This window comes from Mauremys mutica, chromosome 10, assembly GCF_020497125.1.
Source record: "Mauremys mutica isolate MM-2020 ecotype Southern chromosome 10, ASM2049712v1, whole genome shotgun sequence".
Classification (NCBI taxonomy): domain Eukaryota; kingdom Metazoa; phylum Chordata; order Testudines; family Geoemydidae; genus Mauremys; species Mauremys mutica.
In genome coordinates, this window is record NC_059081.1 from 38,316,503 (window position 1) to 38,339,079 (window position 22,577).

Consider the following 22,577-nt stretch of genomic DNA (forward strand, 5'->3'; position numbering starts at 1 on the left):
TTGGGGAGCACTCACCTTTGGACAAGAATCCCTCTACCTAGCTCCCTGCAGGATCCAGTAGAGATGAATAAAATAATCCCTCAGCCCATATACTCACAAGTATGGTTCTTAATAAACAGTACAGAATGAAGAATCTCAGTTCTCTTCTCTCCCATCCCCTTGGATCTCACAAAAGGCAAGAGCCATACATCTGTATGTAATTCCCAGTCCCTTGTGTAGCTCTTAGCATGAGAGAGAGAACACAACCAAGAAAATGTAGGAGGTCTGACTGGAGTAAGGCCTGGTCCACACTAAAAAGGGGGTTCGAATTAGGGTACGCAAATTCAGCTACGTGAATAGCGTAGCTGAATTCGAAGTACCCTAATTCGAACTACTCACCCGTCCAGATGCGGCGGGGTCGAACTCTGCGGCTCCAAGGTTGACTCCGCCACCGCCGTTTGCAGTGGTGGAGTACCGGAGTCGACCGCGGCGCTTCCGGAGTTCGAACTATCGCGTCTAGATCAGACGCGATAGTTTGAACTCCGAGAAGTCGAACTCACCGCGTCGACCCGGACGGTAAGTGTGAACTAGCCCTAAGAAAGCTAATTTTTATGAATTACTTGTTCCCTTTCAGAAACCAGGTGAATTTTAGGTAGGATTCCATTCAATAAAACTCACCAGTGTGCAGCTGGCTTATGTTGTTTTGTAGGGCTTATGTGCTCCCAAAGAATGCAAAACATTATGCATTTATGCTATTGTGAGTTATAGATACATATTGAGAAGACAGATCCCAAAATCTGAAAGGTAATCTTAGTGAAATAAGTGTCCACAGAGGGGTTTATACTGGTTTAAACTAAATCTGTTTAAAATCACATCTGTAATTTTCATATGCAGTGTAACTCTCTTGTGTAGACAAGGCCCAATTTACACTCATGTTTCTCATGGCTCTGGGCAGTCAAGAATAGCTAGAATACAGCACAACATGTTCTGGCCATGCAGCCTGTTGCTAGAATCTACAATGGGAGGATGCAGCATAGAGCTAGCTATTCTATGGGACCTTGAAGAAGCTCTACCTTGACAGAGGAAGCAACTTATAGAAAAGACTTACCCTACCTTTCAGCCTGGAGATAAACACATTAAAGTTAAGCACATATGTAAACATTTGCAGGGTCAGAGTCTCATTATTAAGAACAAGTATGTTGCTTTTCTAATTTGCTCATGTGCTCAGAGAATTAATGTTCTATTTCTTCTGTCCTGAGCTTTGAGACTTACAAAGTTTGGCTCTCTTGTAGTTTTCCTGACGGGGTACGACAGGGAGTTATCACACAACATATAATTTATTTTGTTTTTGCTTTTGAAAAATGTGTAGTCACTCTATACCGATGAGAGAGAGCTCTCCCGTCAACATAATAAAACCACCTAAACAAACAGCAGTAGCTATGTTGGTGGGAGAGCGACTCCTGCCAACATAGCGCTATGCACACAAGCGCTTATGCCAGTGAAACGTATGTTGCTCATAGGGTTGCCAACCCTCCTGGATTGGCTGGGAGTCTCCCAGAATCAGCCTCAATCTCCTGGTTGCTATTGAAAGCAATCCGGGAGATTTTAATAGGCCAAAAGTCTGGTCGGCAGGGGTGGTGCAGCAGGACTAAGGCAGGCTCCCTAACTGCTCTGGCTCCATGTGGCTCCCTGAAGCAGTGGCATGTCCCTGTGGCAGGGGTAGCCAGGGTGTCTCTGCACACTGCCTCCATCCCGAGCATCAACTCCGCAGCACCCATTGGCCGGGAATGGCAGCCAATGGAACCTGTGGGGGCAGTGCCTGCAGGCAGTGGCAGCAAGCAGAGACCCCTCTGGGCACTCCGGCCTGCACCTAGGAGCTGCAGAGACATGCTGCCACTTCCAGGAGCTGCCCCAGGTAAGCACTTTCCAGCTAGAGCCCACACCCCACATTCCCTCCTGCACCCAAACTCTCTCTCAGAGCCCACACCCCATCCCCGTCCCAGCCCTGAGCCTCCTCCTGCACCCAAACTCCCTTCCAGAGCCGGCACACCGCACCCCAACCCCTAAGCCCCCTCCTGCACCCAAACTCCCTCCTAGAGCCTGTCCCAGACCGGAGCCCTCTCCTGCACCCAAACCCCTGCCCCAATCTAGAGAAAGTGAGTGAGGGTGGGGGAGAGCAAGTGATGGAGGGAGGGGGATGGAGTGAGCAGGGGCAGGGCCACAGAGAAGGGGGAGGGCCTTGGGGCAGGGAGTGGGGCAAGGGGGAGGGTTGGGTCTGGCAATTAGACAGTTGGCAACCCTCCTTGCTCAGGGGTGTGTTTTTTTCATACCCCTGAGCAACTTAATTTTTGCTGACATCAGTGGTAATGCAGACATGGCCTAAGTCAATACAGAAGCAATTTAAACCAAACTGAAGAAATCTACTCAACCTGAAACTGGTGTTAGCTGCAGTTTAACTAGATTAGTTTACAAACTGATATAAGTTAAACTGCTCTAACTTCCTTTGGAAGGCCAGGCCTTAGGCCTCATCTACACTAGAGCATTAGGGCGATGCACGGCACCTTACGTCGCCCTATGTACTTTTCTACACGAAAATTTTGCTCCCGCTGATATAACTGCCATGCCACGCTGAATGAACCACTCCATCCTCGGGAGACGCACAAAGTCAATGCTGCTGTAGTTAGATCTACGCAGTGCCAGTGTAGAAACCGCATTGCTGACACCGACTGTTACTGGCTTTGACACGTGACATAATCTTGAATTAAAAATCCATCCTTGATTCCTGGAGACTCCAGGACAGTCCTAGAGGGTTGGGAACCGAGCTGCCTCCTGCACCTATTCACTGCTGGCGGCCGGGCGGCGAGCGCGCTCCCGAGAGAGGAACCGCGCCCCTCCCGCCTCCCGCCTGCCTTCTGCGGGGCACCCTCGCTGCTTTGCCGCCTTGAGACAATCCGGGCCTGTCTGCCTGGGGGGCCGGCTGCCATCGGGCCCCGCCCCCAGGGGGCGCGCGCTGGCCGTTCGGAGGCTGCGGGCGGAGCAACACCGCCCCGGGCCCCTTCGTTCTGCCGGAGCGTTGCAGGCCGGGCCCTGTTCTTGGCCGTGCTTTGCCTTGGCGCCGCTGTTGCCATGGTCACGCTGCGGCAGCCCGGCCTGGCTCCCGCGCCCTGGTTCTAGCAGGAGGGAGCCGGTCACCCCGCCAGCGACATGAACAGGTAGCGGGTCCGCTGCGTCTTCCCCGGCGCCTTTCCGTGACGGGGGCGTGCGGCCCCTGCTTCTAAACACCCTGCTTTTGTCTCCAGGTGTGAGCTGGGCTGGGGCCCCGGGACTCCCAGGACGACAACCCCCAAGGTAAGAAATTCCCCCTTCCCCCACCCAAGCTGCCCACTGCACCCCCCAAAGTAAGAGATTCCCCCCCCCAAGCTGCCCACTGCAGCCCCCTAGGTGAGAGATTCCCCCGGCTGCAGTGGGCAACCCCTAAGTAAGAGATTCCCCCTCCCCCCGGCCGCTCACTGCAGCCCCCTAGGTAAGAGATTCCCCCTCCCTGCACCCAGGCTGCCCTCCTGCAACTCCCTTTTGTGTGCTTTTACCCTATACTATACAGATTTCACAGGGGAGACCAACATTTCTCAAATTGGGGGTCCTGACCCAAAAGGGAGTTGCAGGTGGGGTGTCACAAAGTTATTTTAAGGGAGTCACGATATTGCCATGCTTATTTCTGTGCTGCTTTCAGAGCTGGGTGGGCAGAGAGTGGCAGCTGTTGGATGGGCATCCAGCTCTGAGGGTAGCACCCCCCCCTCAGTAGCAGCGCAGAAGGAAGGGGTGGCAATACCATATCATTGCTACCCTTACTTCTGTGCTGCTGCTGGTGGCACCTCTGCCTTCAGAACTGGGCTCCTGACCAAGAGCCGCTGCTCTCCAGCTGTTCAGCACTGAAGGCAGCACCACCACCAGCAGCAGTGCAGGAGTAAGGGTACCAGTACCACAACACCCCCCCACAACCATAACTTTGGGAATCCTTACTTTTTTGGGTCAGGACCACTACAATTGCAGCACTGTGAAATTTCAGATTTAAATAGCTGAAATCATAAAATTTGCAATTTTTAAAATCCTATGACCATGAAATTGACCAAAATGGACCATGAATTTGGTAGGTCCCTACTCATAGGAGTGATTTGTGGCTTAATTAGTGTCAAATTCTGCCTTCTAATGCATGCACGTTAAGGGCATTAGTAATTGCTGTCCTACTCGAGAGTAGAATTTGTCTTTTACTTTGATCTTCCTGGTTGTGTAAGGCACTATATACTTTATTATATGAATTATTTATTGTTTTCTGTTCTTTAAAGTCTCCCCCCACACCTTAAACATAGTCTTGGTAATACTCCAATAACTTATGGTACTTTAAAAATGTAAATGGTCAAATTTCATCTGGTTTTGTGGCATGCATTGAAACTACCTGGCGGCTGTTCTGTTTTCAAAAGTTAAGTTCCCACTTTTTTGATAGACAGGATTTTCAAGAATTCAGCACAAGACACTTGATGCAAATATCCTTCATATCTCAGATGTGCATATAGTAATCAGTATCTCTTTGGTGAAAGCCTCTTGACATCAAGACATTTTTATTTCAGTGTCTTGTTAGGGCTAATTTTGTTGTTAGTATCTATATTATATCATCACAGTTCATGTTGTTGAGAGTTAAGATTGTGTCAGCACTTCCATTATAAAACCCTATTTTTCAGGACTTTGTAAATTTTCTGTAAAATCTCCTCTACACCTAGGCAGAAATTTAGTATACCAAGTCTAAAGAAGCTATTTTTTCCTTTGTTAACAGAAAACTTTTAAAAGCTGAGAATGAAATATATGGGTTTGCTGGTTTCAAAAGCATATAAAAATATGCTTGTATAACTTGAAAGCTAATTTAGTTTAAAATATAATCTGACATGTGAATAGTCTCGATTTCACTGCCATCCCTCTTTTGTATATTAAAACAAAGGTAAAAGTTGTTAATGTGAGTGGTAACCTTTGTAAAGGTGCTTAATTTCTATAAGAAAAAAATTCTTAGCAATTTTTTATGAACCTAAGTACATATTTACACTGTAGACTATAGGATTTGGTAAGTTCCATAATATGCATATTTAAAACATTTTGGCTGGCACTGGTCACTGGTACTGAGGTACAGAAATGTTCATGTCTACAGCGTCAGTCCATTACAGCTCATGTTCTTAGTGGTTGAGAAGTTACCATCTGATGGCTGCATGAGATGAGTTTGATGTTCTTAGTCTGGCTTCTAGTGAAAAAGTATCCATACTCTAAAAATACCATAATTGCTATTAGTTTCAGCAGTAAAGCCAAGGACTAAATGGACATGAAGACTCATTACCCTCCAACCCAGAGAGATGGTTCATTCAAATCAGATTAGTGGCAGATTGGCAGGGCAATGTAGGAAAGCTTTTATTGACATTGTCCCAGACTGACAGCCCTGGAGACTGAAGTCCTCTTTCACTGGTTTTCATGAGCACTGAATTCACATGATTTTGTTTAGAAAAACATAGATGTACAATCACGTAATTATCTGATGAATTTAGTGCTAAATTCTCCTTTCAGAAGGGTGTGTATAAAAATGTCAAGAAGTCTACTGTCAACTTTTTTTTCCCTGTGATTTCTTTCACTGTGTATGATTCTCCACTCTGTTACACCAGTGACCAAATACAACAGAAATACAACTGGCCAAATAGAACCCTTCTTCAAAACGGGGAGCACAAAAACCCATACTAGTAAGTAGGGGAGAGAGGCATTGGGCTCCCAGGGATCCACAAACACTACCAGTTAAGGAGTTGGAGAGCTGATCCTTTTTTACTGTCATTATATGGAATTGGGATTTTTGTAGCTGCTTAGCGTACAGTTAGGAAATAGCTCTTCTGGTTTTTGTCATTATTCTGTGTTGTATGTCACAGGAGTATATTTTTATATACTTAATGTCAATCCCTTTCACAAATAGTTATATTTTTGAGTCAGAAGAAAAATTGCAGACATCTATCCATGGTATGCAATCACACAATTTGTAGCATATAGAAAGTTTATATCATATAACAGACTAACTGATTCCATTTAAAAGAGCATTTTGAAGAATTATCTGTTGGATGAATATCGAGATGCAGCTAACAAATTTGTTTACTGTCCCTATAAAAAAAATTCTTAATGATAACTTTAATTATTTTCCTGTCAATTTTTTCAGGTCTCTGGAATGCTGGAAGTGGTTGGACCAGATGGTACTTGTTATAAGTTATCAATTAATACAGTTTTTTTTAAAGTGAAGAATTATGTTATTATTTCCAACATTCGAATTAAAAAAACTGTAGCTATTATATTTGATTATAAAATCATAAGTAAGCATATTTTTTCATCCATCCGTTTTTAATTTCTCAAATTTAAGCTTTATTTTTCTTTTTTTTAAAGAAACGTCCCTCATATTTGCAGCTTGTCTTTCAGAGTGACCACAGTCACACTTTTTCAAAGCTAATAACAGTGTAGTGATATGGATCTACCTAGTGGTGTTACCCTGTGAATTATGTAATTCACATCTCTGCTTTCCAGGAAATTACACACACCAAGGAGTAAGAATCTGCTAACAAGCTTAGAGACCTAGTATGGAAATACATATGAGAATTCCCAGTCCTGTTCCCAAGTTCCAAATTAAAAATGAAGGGAAATCTTTTCAACACCTCTCCTCACGGTAAAAACATAAATTCAGATCATGAATTTGGGTGTGATCCATGATGGTACTTAAGCAATTAAGTCACATTTTCAGGCACCACTATTATCCATAAAACTCCTGCTCAATTGCCTTCTAACTCTGTAGGTGCCTCAACTCATTCAGCACCTAAGCTTTTATCACTGGGCATGTGTGCTGCAGTCTCACTAGTTAGCTGGGCGCCCATTTCCTCCTTGAGTCAGGCTTCAGTGCGCATGCTTTAATTACTTGGGTGCATATCTCCTGCCTAAGTCCCAGAGCAAGTCACAAACTGGGGAAGATAGTCATTCAGCTGCCTAAGTTGTGTGTGGGGACCTGATCCGGTAGGCATGGTCAGAAGCCACCTAACAGATCTGGCCCCTCAGGTGAGTTCACACAAAACAGCCAGGAGTTGGGGTTGGAGGAGGAGGACTTCCCTTATAAACTTTAGCATAGTGGATAGACTATTCACATAGTCCCCTCTCATGCTGAGGGGGACAGTGGATTTGAACAGGGATTGTCCACCTCTCAGGTGACTGCCCTAGCCATGAGGCATTGTAATTCTTTCACTGGCCCAATTAATATTTAATTCTTTAATTATTTAATTGGATTAAATTAATTATTTAAGTGGCACAACTTCAACAGGCAAGATTTGAGGGAGATCCACATTGGAATATTTCATAACACACATCTGTTCAAATCACTTCTACTCAGAAGGAGGGTGGACTTGAACTGAGGGCCTCCCACATCCTGGGTGAGTATCCTATCCGCTAGGCAAAAGGGAGTAAGGGAGGTGGTCTTCTTTCTCCTCCCTCTGGCCTGAAGGGTCCAATCCAGGGGCGGCTCCAGGCCCCAGCACGCCAAGCGCGTGCTTGGGGCGGCATGCCGCATGGGGCGCTCTGCCGGTCACCAGGAGGGCGGCAGGCAGGGTGCCTTCGGCAGCATGCCTGCGGAGGGTCCGCTGGTCCCGCGGCTCCGGTGGACCTCCCGCAGGCGTGCCTGCGGAGGGTCCGCTGGTCCCGCAGCTCCACCGAAGCCGCGGGACCAGCGGACCCTCCACAGGCACGCCTGCAGGAGGTCCACTGGAGCCGCGGGACCGGTGACCGGCAGAGCGCCCCCTGTGGCATGCCGCTGTGCTTGGGGCGGCGAAATGTCTAGAGCCGCCCCTGGTCCGAGCCAGCTGGTAGTCTCTAAGTAAGTCTACCAGATTGGGCCCCCGCATGTGATTTAGGCATCCGAATGCTTGTCTTCCCTGGTTTGTGGATTGCAAGCAGAGATAGGCACCTCCCTGCACCCTAGACTTAGGCACCTATCTCCATAATCGGGACAGGTTTTAGCACACATCTGGTTGATGTTGCCTATTGGCTGGCTTCGGTGGCTCCTCACCTAGTATGCTGGCTTTGTAGATCACAGTCTAAGGTTCCTATCTCTCCCCATTCATTGTATAGGAGCTTAGGCGCCTACCTCAGGCTTTGTGGATCGCAGTGCTGTTCTTGTGATGTTTCTAGAAGCCTAGAATTTAGGTGTTGCAATGCTGAGCATTGTAGCACCTATGTCCCTTCCTCCATCTGGGCCTTTGAAACTGTACTGCACAACTGGCTGTGTCATAAAACTGAAACTCCATGTACCATATGCAAACTTTGGAAATTAATTGTCTAACAATCTGTATTTATTCAGTTAATTGCACATACCTCTTACATTTATAAAGTCATCTTGCTTTAGTTTTTTTGGTTCAGTGATCCTTAAGGGTTTTTAATTGTCTGTATTTATTTATATAATGATACACACAATTTTTTATAAAGAAAACTGGCTCTATTTCTGGTTTATAATTATTCAGAAGGAAAAAAGGTTGTTAAAATATCCTCTTTTGGCAGTTGATGAATTCAATGTTAGATAGTCTACACCATGCATGCTCTATCCTTTCAGCATAGAGTCAGTGGTTCGGTATAACATATTTGGAATATACAGAAAGCCGTTGAGCAAATGCAATTGATGACCAGGTACTTCATTGAGTATGCTTAGGTAGATGTTACTCTAAAGTACTACAGTATTTCACATTTCAAATATATATATCTCTTCCTGGCTGTTTTCTAAATTTGATCTAAATTCATTCACAGGAGAGTGTTAATGAACGAATAGTTCTAAAATCTTTAGAAAGGAAGGAAGACCATACAGAATAACAGGACTTCACAATATTTTAAAAATCCCCTTTAGTCTACTGAATAAATGTACCTTGTGAAAAATACTTTAGGTCTCCTCTGAGTGATGTCAATGGGAATTTGCCATTGATTATATAGTAGCATGATTTGGTCTTTAAACTTTCCAGAAGAACTGAATATAAATTGGCTTTATGCACCCAAATTGTTTTACAATAACATTATGCAGAACAAGAAAAATTAGTGACCATTATGCACTCAACAAAGATTCATATTACCTTATACTGTACACTTAGACTGTTTTATAACTGAGGAAGGGAATGTTGACAAGACCATGGGATTTATCCTTGACTCTAAAAGTTCTGTGTGAATGATTATCTTCCACTTGGATAGCCATGTGATACAGACAATATGGACCTCGGTTTTATGTCTCATCAGAGCTACAGTATCCTTAATTGCATTTTCAGCGCTGGTTATAAGCCCTAATTCTAGTATGAAATTTGGGCCCACAGTCTTCTGGTCTAAGGATGAGTGCTACCAACTGAATTATAATGAAACTAAGAAAATTGTAATTTAATTTTTTAAAATTATATTTTACAATAGTTTGATATCAAAAAGGGAATGTACAAAGAAAAGATTCTAGAGCAGGGGTTCTCAAACTGGGGGTCGGGACCCCTCAAGGGGCCATGAGGTTATTACATGGGGGGTCGCGAGCTGTCAGCCTCCACCCCAAACCTCGCTTTGCCTCCAGCATTTATAATGGTGTTAAATATATGAAAAAGTGTTTTTAATGTATAAGGGGGGTTGCACTCAGAGGCTTGCTGTGTGAAAGGGGTCACCACTACAGAAGTCTGAGAACCCCTGTTCTAGAGTTACTCTCATATCACCAACACTAAGTCTGTTCTATATAACATTTACAAGTCCTCCATATATAAAGGCAAAGAAGACAGATAATACAGAAACATTTTAAAAATGGCATTGTTTTTTGAACACCCAGGTAATGTCAAGAAGAAAATTAATATCTAATGTGAAAAGTACTAATGTAATTTATAAACTGACATCTTAGCCATCCATTAATAGCTCAGTGTTTTGAAATCATAGAATCATAGATTATTAGGGTTGGAAGGGACCTCAAGAGATCCTCTAGTCCAAACCCCTGCTTAAAGCAGGATCAATCCCCAAATGGCCCCCTCAAGGATTGAACTCACAACCCTGGGTTTAGCAGGCCAATGCTCAAACCACTGAGCTATCCCTCCCCCCCAGTGCTTCAAAAATTTTCTGTTGTCTGCTTTTATAAACCATTTTCTCATAAGCTCGCTAATAATTCTCAAGTGCAATCTACTTTGGTAAATATATAGAAACTTTGACAGCCCAACATTAACTGTATACTTTGATAATGAACTAATTGTGAATAAAAAAATATGCACTTTAAGAAAACACGGTCTGTTCTCTGTTGTGCTTAATACATCATGTGCATCTTTCTGTTTAGATGGATTTATTCTAGAAGCCTGCTTGACAATGTCAAGGTAAGAAAATATAGAAAAGAAAGACACAGTCTTGGCCCCAAAAAATTTCCAGAAGTTTTCTGTTGTGTGAGGCAAGCTGTAAAAGAATGTGAGTTGTGTGAATTTGGGGAGACCTGGTGGCGGAGGAACAGTCAAGGCGATCTGCTGATGGCCTCCCACATCCACCATTTATTGGTCTAGTCTTTCCTTTATATGTATTTAAAAGTAAGTGAAATGAGTTTTCATTGGCTCAGTATATAATAATATGCAATCTTTGAGGCCAAAAAGCTTCCTTCTTTAGGTTTTGGAAGTTTGTACCAAAACCATGATATATAAAAAATAGATTGCAAATCACAGTAAACAAATAAAACAATGATACAATGCAAAGTGTTACATTCAACTATCACTTCATATATTAAAGGTTCTTCTATTGCATTAAATTGATCACGCACAAGAGGAGTCATGCCTAGTGGTCAAATCAAAATTTTAATACAAAAAGGGCACATCGTGAAAGATAAAAAAGGTTAAATATAGCATTTATTATAATTGTTGTGATATGACTGTAAAATGTCATATTTTCAAGCACTTCCTTAACAGTTAAATTCACATATTGTACTTTGAATATTATAGATTTGTGCTAGTGATACATTTTTCTCAACCAGAACTACCAGTAAGCATCTTTTCAGTTAACTCATGCTTGTTCCCGGCCCAAAGGAGACTTTTTTCTTCTATTTTTTAAAACATTTTGAGACTGTCCCATATTGATTAAGTCCCTATCAAGGTGGCTTCTGGCCAGGATGGTTAAAAAGCAATGCTTTTTTTATAAATATTTAAATCGGATTTTTTTGATAAAATGCTTTTTGAGAAAAAAACCTATCTAAAGATAGTTTTAATTAAGACACATTATAGCACAAAGATATGGCATCATGGAATAGAGATTATAAATTCTAATTCTATAGTATGAGACAATATATTCATGTAATGTTTAAGAAAAGTTGTAAATGACTTCTAACAGTTCATGGATTAGGGACCCAATTTTATGGGGTTCCACAGGCTTCTGTATAGATTATTTAGGTTAATCTTTCTATCTACTCAATGGGACTCAGTGCTCAGTCTAGAAATACCATCAGAGATGCTTAGTTTTGCAGTTCTCAAACTGTGGATTTGTGTCTCCAGAGGTAACATGCTTGTTAACAGCAAAAATGTTTTTAAATAAATAAATAATATATAGAGGTGAGAAATAACAGACCTCAACTCTATTATCGCTCTGCAAATTTGTGTACACAGAGTCAATCCCTTACCTCTCTCTAAAAGTGCAAAGTTTCAAAAAGTTCAATGAATAGAAGATTGTTGGGGGCGGAATAGATCTGGACAAGGAGAAGTCTGGAGATAAATGTGAGAAGCGAGAGACATATGCTTGTTTTGTTAAAATATTATATGTTTGCTGTTGAAGGAAAAAAATCCAGAATACTTAACATTGTTGTTTTAGTTAAATAAAATAATTTAAATGTCTGTCTGGTGATGTTCTCCTCCTAATACAGCATGGCAAGAAAAGCCTCCCAATATTAATGATTAACCTGTTGAACTGGAGATAGCTCACCTCTCAATGACTTCCTAAATATCTCTTCAGTTACCTTTGGCAAATGAAATAACCAATCATTCATTTTCTGATATAGCTGTAAAACTAATCTGAAAAGTTTTCAAAATCACTGTTTTAAAATATATAGTGTGTACCTTCTAAAAATGAAACCTATATCTATCTCTGAGTTGTGAAGTATATGTGTTAAGGTTATAATAACAACAAGAATGCATTTTTATGTAGAAAACAATGATTAAATTGAGTCTTCCTGACAAGTGATTTAAATCAATTTGATTTAAATCAAATCCACCCTGCTTCTGGCCCACAATAATTCTCTGACCTTTCTGTGTTGCACGGCTCCAGAGGCTGCTCCTGAATCTGCGAGCTATCTCCTCTATTTGTCAGCAATAGAATGCCATGCAAGCTTTCATAGGAATAGAGTGTTGTATATATTTGTTCTTGATGCCAGACAGAAGGAACATTATTTGACTCCTCTTGTGCCCTCCTCCCTCCAGCCCCATCCCCGGTAGTGTAATGAACAGGAGCTGTCTGCCACCTGTTATCTCTGAGATAAGTTTTAGAAATGTAAAGAAGCTTAAAGAAATATTCTTAGCCATTAATAGAGACCAAAGATATGTCTCCCCAGCTAGTTCTGGAGTAATTTTCATGTGTAGGTCCAACCACATGGCTTTAATAGGAATGGAGAAAAAAGATGACTATATGGACCCAGAATAAGGAGTCGTAGAGCATAGACGCCGACTCTGTGGCTGCTCTGGGGCTGCAGCACCCACGGGGAAAAATTGGTGTGTGCTCTGCACCCACTGGCAGCTCCCTGCCCACCCCCCCTCACCTCCACCTCCACTCCACCTTCTTCCCTGAGTGTGCCGCACGCCCGCTTTTTCCTTCTAGCTCCCAGCACTTGCACCATGAAACAGCTATTTTGTGCAGCTGGGGGGAAGAGGGGGAATACGGTGCCCTCGGGGAAGAGGCGAGGCCAGGGCGGGATTTGGAGAAGGGGTCCAATAGGGGCAGGGAGGGAGTGGAGTTGGGACTTTGGGGAAGGGGTTGGAATGGGAGCGGAGCAGGGGAGGGGAAAGGATGGAGTTGGGGCCGGGGGCAAGGGGACGCGAGCACCCACTGGTGCTGGGGAAAGTTGGTGCCTATGTTGTAGAGTGCAGGGCATGGCAAGTTTATTTTAATGACTCTCTAATGGTGAAAAGACTGGCGTAAATTGGACGCTTTAAAAAAAATCACTCTGTGGATTAAAATGCCTGAACCTGGCTACATCATTGCTGTGTGGTGGTATACTGGTGCTACACAGTATAAAAAGTCCTAGCTTAGATAAGGGCTAACCTATACGGAGGAAAGTTGGCTCACATTGGAGAAACAAGGTTTTCTGAAATCATATTGAAAACGCCTGTTCCCTGTCTACACTAAATAGCTTATTTACAATATTAATAATACCATTGCAGCTGAAATTGATTGGTACTACTAATATTCCAATTCAGCAAAGCTCTTAAATACCGTATTGTCCCGAGTATAGGCCGCACTTTTTTCCCCTAATTTAAGTCTTTAAATTAGGGGTGCGGCCTATAATCGGGATCTTGAAAAAAAAAAACCAATAAAAATACTTTCAATCCCAGCCGCGGCGGGAATCAGAGCGCTCTGGGCTGCCCGCCGCGGCGGGGAGCCCAGAGCCCTTTAAATCCCAGCCGCGGCGGGGAATCAGAGCGCTCTGGGCTGCCCGCCGCGGCGGGGAGCCCAGAGCCCTTTAAATCCCAGCCGCGGCCGGGAATCAGAGCGCTCTGGGCTGCCCGCCGCGGCGGGGAGCCCAGAGCCCTTTAAATCCCAGCCGCGGCCGGGAATCAGAGCGCTCTGGGGTGCCCGCTGCGGCGGGGAGCCCAGAGCCCTTTAAATCCCAGCCGCGGCGGGGAATCAGAGCGCTCTGGGCTGCCCGCCGCGGCGGGGAATCAGAGCGCTCTGGGCTGCCCGCCGCGGCGGGGAATCAGAGCGCTCTGGGCTGCCCGCCGCGGCGGGGAATCAGAGCGCTCTGGGCTGCCCGCCGCGGCGGGGAATCAGAGCGCTCTGGGCTGCCCGCCGTGGCGGGGAGCCCAGAGCCCTTTAAATCCCAGCTGCGGCCGGGACTCAGAGGGCTCTGGGCTGCCCGCCGCGGCGGGGAGCCCAGAGCCCTTTAAATCCCAGCCGCAGCGGGGAATCAGAGGGCTCTGGGCTGCCCGCCGCGGCGGGGAGCCCAGAGCCTTTTAAATCCCAGCCGCGGCAGGGAATCAGAGGGCTCTGGGCTGCCCGCCGCGGCGGGGAGCTCAGAGCCCTTTAAATCCCAGCCGCGGCCGGGACTCAAAGGGCTCTGGGCTGCCCCAGCCGTGTCTCCGCCACCCCCACCGCCGGCCCCGCGTACCCGCCGGCCCCGGCCTCGCACCGCTCGGCTCCAGCCCCGGCCACATCCCCGCCCCGGCCCCAGGCCCGCCTCCTCCGGCCACGTCCCCGCCTCCCCTGCCACCCGGCTCCACCCCGGCCACGTCCCCGCCTCCCCCGCCGCCCGGCTCCAGCCCCGTGTACCCGCCTCCGCCGGCCCCGGCCTCAGGGCCGCCCGGGCGGGGGGGGGGGAAGGGGGCAATTTGCCCCCGGGCCCAGCAGGGGCCCCCACGAGAGTTTTTCGGGGCCCCCGGAGCGGTGTCCTTCACTCGCTCCGGGGGGCCCGGAAAACTCTTGCGGGGCCAGGCGCAGGAGCTTCCTCTGCTCCTGGTCTTCGCCTGCGGGGGGGGGGGGGTAACCTGGTGAGTTACCGCCCAAGCGGGACCCGTCGCTGAAGTGCAGCCCGGTCTTCGGCGGTAATTCGGCGGCGGGGGGCCCTTCCGTTCCAGGACCCGCCGCCGAAGTGCCCCGAAGACCCGCGGCGGGGCCTCCCGCCGCCGAATTACCGCCAAAGACCGGGCTGCACTTCAGCGGCGGGTCCCGCTTCGGCGGTAATTCGGCGGCGGGGGCGCCCCGCGGTGGGTCTTCGGGACACTTTGGTGGCAGGTCCCAGAATGGAAGGGCCCCCCCCCCGCCGAAGACCCTGGGCCCCCGGAATTCTCTGGGCGGCCCTGCCCGGCCGCGCGTCGCCCGGCGCCAGCCCCGGCCGCGCGTCGCCCGGCGCCGTCCCCGGCCGCGCGTCGCCCGGCGCCACATCGCCCGTCCCCGTCCCCTGCCGCCCGGCTCCGGACCCGGCACCGCATCCCTTCCCGGCTGCCCTACTCTGGCCGGCCAGCTACCTGGCTCTGGCCGTCCGGCTCCCGCCACATCCTCCAGCTCCGGGCTCCGGCCGCGTGACTCCTGCCCCGGCCCAGCATCCCGGGGCTCCTAGCTCCAGCCGCGGCCGGACTGTAGTGCCGCCAGCCACATCCAGGCAGCGCAGTAAGGGGGCAGGGAGGGGGTGTTGGAGAGAGGGCAGGGGAGTTCGGGGTGGGGGGTGGATAGGGGTTGGGGGGGTCAGAGGGCAGGGAACAGGGGGATTGAATAGGGGCAAGGGTCCTGGGGGGACAGTTAGAAAGGATCAGGGGATGGAGGCAGTCAGGGGCAAGGGTTCCAGGGGCTGTCAGGGGACAAAGAGAAGGGGTGGTTGGATGGGGCAGGGGTCCCTGGGGTGGGGGGAGGTGTCAAGGAACGCGGGGGGTTGGATGGGTCAGGAGTTCGGGGGGGGGCATGATTCCTAACCCTAAGAACATTTGCTAATGTTGTTGATTGTTGTGCAGGGGAGAGGGTGAGAACTGTTCCCATCAGTCTCCTTGTTGTCCATTCCTTTTCCCTTCTTTATTTACAGTATAACTACAAAATAGTTTTCAATATTTCTGAGTATGTAACATATGCCCTCAAAAGCAGGACTACCAAAAGTGTTAAAAGTGTTAAAAATACTGGTACATGTCTTCCTATTCATTACATAAAATACTGTTTTACTGTTCTACTAATGTGTATATTTTCTTTGTTAAAAAAAGTTAAAAATTTAATTTTTTTAAAATAGCACCAAACTTTAAGGGTGAGGCTTATAATCAGGAGCGGCCTATACTCGGAACAATACGGTACATATTTAAGTCCTAGTGAGCTCAATAGTAAAAACATAAGGGATTTACAGAATAGGGGATGGACTTCAGCATGTGTTTAAGTGCTTTGCTGAATCAGATCGTAAATCTGGTTATAATTCTTTCTAGTGTGGGCCCTAATGCCAAAGCCAGTATCCAGGGCTTGTCCAAACCCGGGAAAAGGCCTGGGTATTTTTTGTTCTGTCAGACCTTAGAGTCCAGATTAAGTAATTGTTTGCAGTAATTGCAGGTGTGTAAGAATTCGGTGCCTTCTAGATTTATTTTATTTTGTTTTGCTACCACATGTCCACTTGAACAAACTGAAATTCCAGTGTTCAAGGAATATGTGTTCATACAAATGTCTGTGTTTTCTACTAGGCAGAACTGTTTAGAAAGAACAGATGCCATAAAGGTAAGATTTAATTTTCCATATGATCAGCATCTCTTTCATGGGCAATTGATGTGTTTTGTTCTTTATTTCGCTATTGTTATTGAAAAACAATAGCTACTGCTGTTTGAAATTTTCGTATGTGTGGTGAAGAAATTTCAAACCTCCAATTCTGAATCCTGGTGTGGAATTCTGTTGAAGTTACTGGGAATTTGCATCACTGCAAGAACCCTCATTAATGCGGGATGGGTATCTTAAGTAATTACAATGGTTTTCATTTTTAATGTTACTATTGTTGTTATTTTAGGACCAAAAGAATGGACAAAATGGCAGATTACATGTGTTTGGTCCAAAAGGTAAGTGACCTAATAATGATTTAGTATTGGGGGGGATCCACCTTTTTTTTTATTATATGCTAGCTTTCCCTGATTTAAAAAAATCCAGTAAGCAAGTTTTTGAGTTGTTTAGCAGTGCAAATTTTAATTGCAACTTTGAAACAATTTACATCTGTCACAGTCAAAGAAAATTTAGAATTGAAAATCAGAATTTGTACTAAGTATATCAGAACTTTAAACAGCTGTTGTTCATTTGTTTTTTAGAAGAAGTGGTTATTGAACCAATTCAAACAATGCCACGGTAAGATGATCTCTTTGGTTTTGCAGCTGATCTATTACATGCCTTTTTAAGCAATTAGAGCTAGATAATGAAATCATTTGTTACCCAATTAATTTTGAAAGGCTGGAAATGCATGGATTAACACTTTAACCTATGGCTCAGTTGGCACCATTGCTATTTAGATGGGGTATTTAAAATAGAATTTAAATCTTGATGATATTGTAGAAGTACATATTTTTAAATTAAGGCCTTTACATTTTGAGTTATTGAATAGTTATTTTCTTTCAGTTTGATGTTTTTACTGTTGTAGAATATACTTACATAACATTTTCAGAAACTATGAAAACATTTTCTGTTGTGCATAATCTTTTTGTTTGAAAATAATAATAGAATTCATGTATAAACTAAAATTAGAAATATTGATTAAAATTAATGGAAGATTTATCTAAGGGCCAGATCCTGTATCACAGAAGTCAGCAAGAGCTTTGCCATTAGCCTTAATGAGTGCAAGTTCAGGCCCTGAATGATCTGAATTTCTTTGAAAATATCAACCACTATATTTAAGATTCTTATAAGGTTAAGTGAAAAATGTGAAATTGTTTCCAAAATAAGTTACCATGGCTCTTAGACTGCTCCTATAAAAGTCCATAGAAACATCCCATCAACTTCAATGGAACAGGATCATGCATCATGACAAGATCCCTTCATCCATGTAAGCAGTCAAAAGGCAGGTGTGGCAGTACAGTAAATGATCTAAGGTTACATTTTTTTAGAAGTGGTTTGTAAATTTGGAGTGTAAATTTTGTACACATGAAAGGGTATGCATGAAAAAATGTGAATATTCTTGTTAAAGGCTGTCTGAAAATTTGGCCTCTGGTGATTATCCAAGATTGCTCCAAAATATCTTTCCTTGCTTTATCTGTCATGTCAGTAAAACTCAACTTGGGGTGCCAGTTTTTTTTATCTAATTTACACAAATGTAAACTTGGAGTAACTCCAAAGACTAAATGAGTCAAATTGTTAAAAGGGAGCTCTTGTTCCTGGTTATATGCATTTTCACAAATATTTCTGTGCATGCAAACTGTATTTGCATGTTTAATCTGGTAGGTAGTAAGTAGCTGGACTTTTGACCTCTCAGTTTTCACACAAATATAATTTACCTGGAAATTGCAAAATAATAAATAATAGAAATAAACCAGTAAATTTTGCCTGGGTATGGAAAAGCTTGTCGATGCAATTTTTTAAAGCCACTTTTTAATACTTGGTCTTAAAATTCTTGCCAAGTGGACTACTCTTGATGTTATGATACTTCTCTTACCATATGACTCTATAAAATTGCTTTAGTTACTAGGGTTTTTTCATTGCTGGAATTGGAATAAATTCCATTTGTGATTTTCCCCCCCGCCCCCGAACAATCATTATGTAAAATATAACTGCAATTCATTACAATGTGTAAATAAATCACTAAATCAATATAAAAAATTTGGAATATTCATCTCTTGTAAAAGAGTAATTATGTTATAAGAATGGGTATTGTCTCTTTTTCTAGCCCTGAGCTTTATTACAGGCAGTTAATTGAATGGAGGTATTTATTATATGAATATGTAACCCCTAGTTGGTATAAGTATGTTGAGACTGTCTCCATATTTTTACTGAAGTTTGAAAACTCTTATTCAGTTAAGGGTACTCTGTAGCACCCAACACAGTTGGAAGAATTACCTGTACATTTTCAAAAGTCAGTTCACAGCTGCTTGTTTCCTGTGTTGGAAAATGGGTATAAAAGATATGAGAACCTCCAGATGCGATCTATTTATTTCTTCTCATTCAGTTCCATGTAGACTTTATCTGGTGAATCTTCCAAAAAGTTCTTTTTGAAAAGTCATCTTAAATTAATAGAAATTTATTATAATGGTCTTGAACAATCAGTGTAAACTGGTTAGTACCTGTAGTAGTAATCACAGGCATAGAACTTATTTTAATATTTAATTAAAAGGAGAAAATAGGAGTTAGCTGCTATATTGCATTTGATTCATTCCCACTCACTAGAAAGGCCTGTTCCTAATCAATTATGTATAGGCCTTCTTACGTTTTGTATGGTATGAATTTGCAAAAGTGATTTTTGGATGCCCACTTTAAGACACTTTAAAGGAGCCTGATTTTTCAGAAAGTATTAAGCACCTGCTCTTTGAATATCAGACACCTTTTTAAGTGGTTCAAGTTGGGCACTTAAAATCACGTTTGGAAATTTGGTCTAGATTCTTAAGCAAAAGCATTAGTTAAAGACAACTTCAGGCTAATGATCCAAGGTATATAGGAGTTATATCATATATAAGATATGCCAATATATAGTTTGTACAGGCAACATATGTTGCATTTTCTCCATTTGCATGCATCTACTCTCATTTTCTCAAAACTAAGTAATACTGTATTATTTAAATCCAAGAGCGCCTTATTCAGTTTAATTCTTGTTTTTAGTTGTAAACTGTCTATATCAATATTGTTGAGGAATAGATATTAAACTCCATCTGTCCATGGATTTTTTTGTTGTATTCCATGTCTGAGTAGCTTTTATCACCTATGTGAGCTAATGTAATTGGATTTTAAAAGTGTTTGGGATTTTGAAAGGTAATCAGAGAGCTTTTGAAAGGTAATAGGAGGTACTAGACAAACATTCCCTCAGACTTTGTAACTGGAGAAAATACTTTTTTCCAATGAACAATCTGTCATTATTTGTTCAATGGTGTCTACTGGAGTTTCTATTTTCTGAAATAAAAATGAAGATAAATAATGAAGTTGGCACTCAGTTAGCTGGGAGCTTCATATGTTCACTGACTTAATCATGCTGATGGGGCAAAGGGCAGATGGTACTAATCTTGGATAGCCACAAGTTCACAAGTATCAATGGAATGAACATAATTATATTGCAGTTAATGGCAATATTTGATTTGTGTTTCTTTATGTGAAAAACCATTTTAATTTAAACTAAGGCAGCATGGATGTGGACCAGAATCTACAAACAAAGTTTATATTCCAACAAAACAAATCTCATTATGTGCAGCTAAATCAACTTTTGAAAAGTAAGTCTTATATCTTTGTAGCTCACTAGGTGCATTTAAGAAAAATGGGCTATTAAAATATTAACTTTGTGCCTTTTAGATAAATAATTTTAACCCTTTCGATTAATGCTTCAGGTACTGGCCAGTCAGGAGCACTCTGACAGAGGAGGATGGATTTATGGTCACTGGGAGGAAATGCTGGGCTGTAAATCTTGCTAAAATGAGTATCAAATGGCCCTGTGTCCACCATCACAAGTTAATGACCGCTTCCTTGGGCTGGGAACTAGCAAGATTTGGGGGGATGCACATCAGAAGGACAAAAATTCTAATACGAAGCCTAGGTTGGTTTTGTGTATAGGCAAGACAAAAGTATGCTGGTAGCACCGGCATTGGTTAGGCAGCTCAGATGATTGCAGCCAGCGTGGATTGTCAGTGCCAAGAGTGAGCTGGGCAAATAGTATCCTGAGATGCCAGAGAATAATCAGAAAACATTAAACAGTGCAGTGTAAACACTAAGCAATGTAAAAACACAGCACTGGAGAAGCTACTGACATGGCTACCAAAAAGCCCTACTATACCAAACCTGAATCGACCTTATATTTTTTTGTTGGAGAACCAAACTGAGCTCCAGGTTGTCCTTGGATTAATTATCTTAAAACAAAATGGCTGTAGTAAAGTCCCTGGAAGTCTAAGACAGTGGAAGAAGACTTCTTGGGATGACAGCTGAAGCTCCTGCTGCTGTGGGGAAGCCATGGCAGAAGAGAAATAGTAACTAAATTTACTTCGCTCCCTTTTGTTAATTTATCATTTTGATTTGGAGAATTCTTAATCTCATCATCAATTAAGGAATAAATCATATGTCTAGAAATATCCATCATGTCCTTCAAAAAGTGCACAGTCATCCTGCAAGCAAATCACTTTTCCATAAGAAGCAGTTATTAATTATGACAGAGTTATCATATCTGGCTTATTATTTTGGTGCTGCTGGTGTTACATCTCTGTAAAAATTGGCTTAACCTGGAGATGTTATTTTTAGTCTTTTTATGATGCTTTTTTTTTTTTACTGTAAATAATATCCAACATGAAGATGGGATGCTTCTGCAAAAACTATAAAAAAGAAAAATTCATCTAGGATTCAGGAGACTAATTTAAGATCACCCCACTACATACAAGAAACTACAGGTAAGATTTGCACTTTCTTCACTGAGTTACAGATAGGTCTCTTATTCAACCAGCCACATCCCCAAAAAAATGAGTAACAAATGTGTAAGGAGTAGAGATTATAAAGTGATATTAGTTTATGTGCTGCATGATTGTGGAAAGAATAGGATTTTCTTGTAAGGACTGAATGTGATATCTTAGGCCTTATGTGTATCTGGTTTGATGGAGACATTGCTATGGTTTTGATCAGTGGTTAACTGTCTGAAGTGCTTGCCTATAGCTTATACATCACACTGTGGAAACCATCTTTTTTAGTCTGATCTCTCCTGATTCAGGAGCGGAGGAAGATAATACATTATAAAATAGCAAAAAGAAAATTTTAGTTTTATCTAAGAAGACTCTAAAGAATATCTACAGTGTTCATAGAAGACACTGTTCTCAGTTAGATTGAAAAAGGGCTATAGTTTCATGGCTATGACACAACAGAACAGCACGTGCCATCATAGAGCATGTACAATATATTATCTGACGTTGGAGGTTCTGAACTTCTAGAACTCTGTTTACTTCAGTAATATTGTATTGCATACAAGAAGACTTGACCACATGTAAAGTGATTCTACAAAGGAAACTCCACATTAGGTTGTGTAGATTTTTCTTTTGTTTAATAAATGTCTTCATAGAATACCATATATTATCCTCTGTCTTTTGGAAATAACATTAATTGCACAATAACAGACTGCATTTTTAATCCCTTGTTTGTTTTAATTTTATAGAATTTTATACAGATGAGTAATTAAAAATTGATTTACACAAACTACATCATGAAACAACAATCAGTGAAGCTAGGACAGATAGTATCAAATCAGAAGTCATTGGTTGGCTGGTTCAAGTGAAACGTATCTCTGAATCCCTGACAATTCTCCATGCAAATATTTTTTTATTCAGAGTTGCCTTTTATTATTTCAAAAAATGTTTTTTGCTTAGGAGATTGGTATGGGAAAAGTGTAGGAGTCTGAGGCTTAATTTGTACCTTTTAGACACAGCCTACAATAAGGGGTAGATCTCAGCCACACTACCCCGAAAGGAGCACTGGTGACCTTCTGTCTTTGGGGAATGCAGAGGCTGCACCTCTTGCTATTGCTCTTCTTCGGGTGCATCTATCTTTTCCTCCTGCAGCCAGCTACTCTGTGTTTTGGGGTCAGAGCTGTGAGGAAAGGGACTGATTTCTGCTTTGTCTTTAGCCCTGGTCTACACTACAAATTTATGTTGGTATAATTATGTCACTTAGGGATGTGGATTTTCCCGACCTAACTCTCAGTGTAGATAGTATGTCAA

General features: G+C 43.2%; 1 protein-coding gene across 2 annotated transcripts in view; it reads left to right on the forward strand.

Moving 5' to 3' along the window:
* Positions 1–2,925: 2,925 nt before the first annotated feature.
* Positions 2,926–22,577, forward strand: part of ERICH2 (glutamate rich 2) — a 39,309-nt gene continuing 19,657 nt past the window's right edge. Inside the window, exons 1-9 of one of the 2 annotated variants that reach the window (XM_045032867.1) lie at positions 2,926–3,191; positions 3,279–3,327; positions 6,212–6,245; positions 10,352–10,388; positions 16,401–16,434; positions 16,718–16,766; positions 17,010–17,046; positions 20,013–20,102; positions 21,169–21,263. In XM_045032867.1, the coding sequence (XP_044888802.1) occupies positions 3,184–3,191; positions 3,279–3,327; positions 6,212–6,245; positions 10,352–10,388; positions 16,401–16,434; positions 16,718–16,766; positions 17,010–17,046; positions 20,013–20,102; positions 21,169–21,263 (433 nt within the window). In that variant the 5' untranslated portion in view covers positions 2,926–3,183. The remainder of the gene's footprint in view (positions 3,192–3,278; positions 3,328–6,211; positions 6,246–10,351; positions 10,389–16,400; positions 16,435–16,717; positions 16,767–17,009; positions 17,047–20,012; positions 20,103–21,168; positions 21,264–22,577) is intronic. The other variant, XM_045032868.1, reaches the window with a different exon arrangement.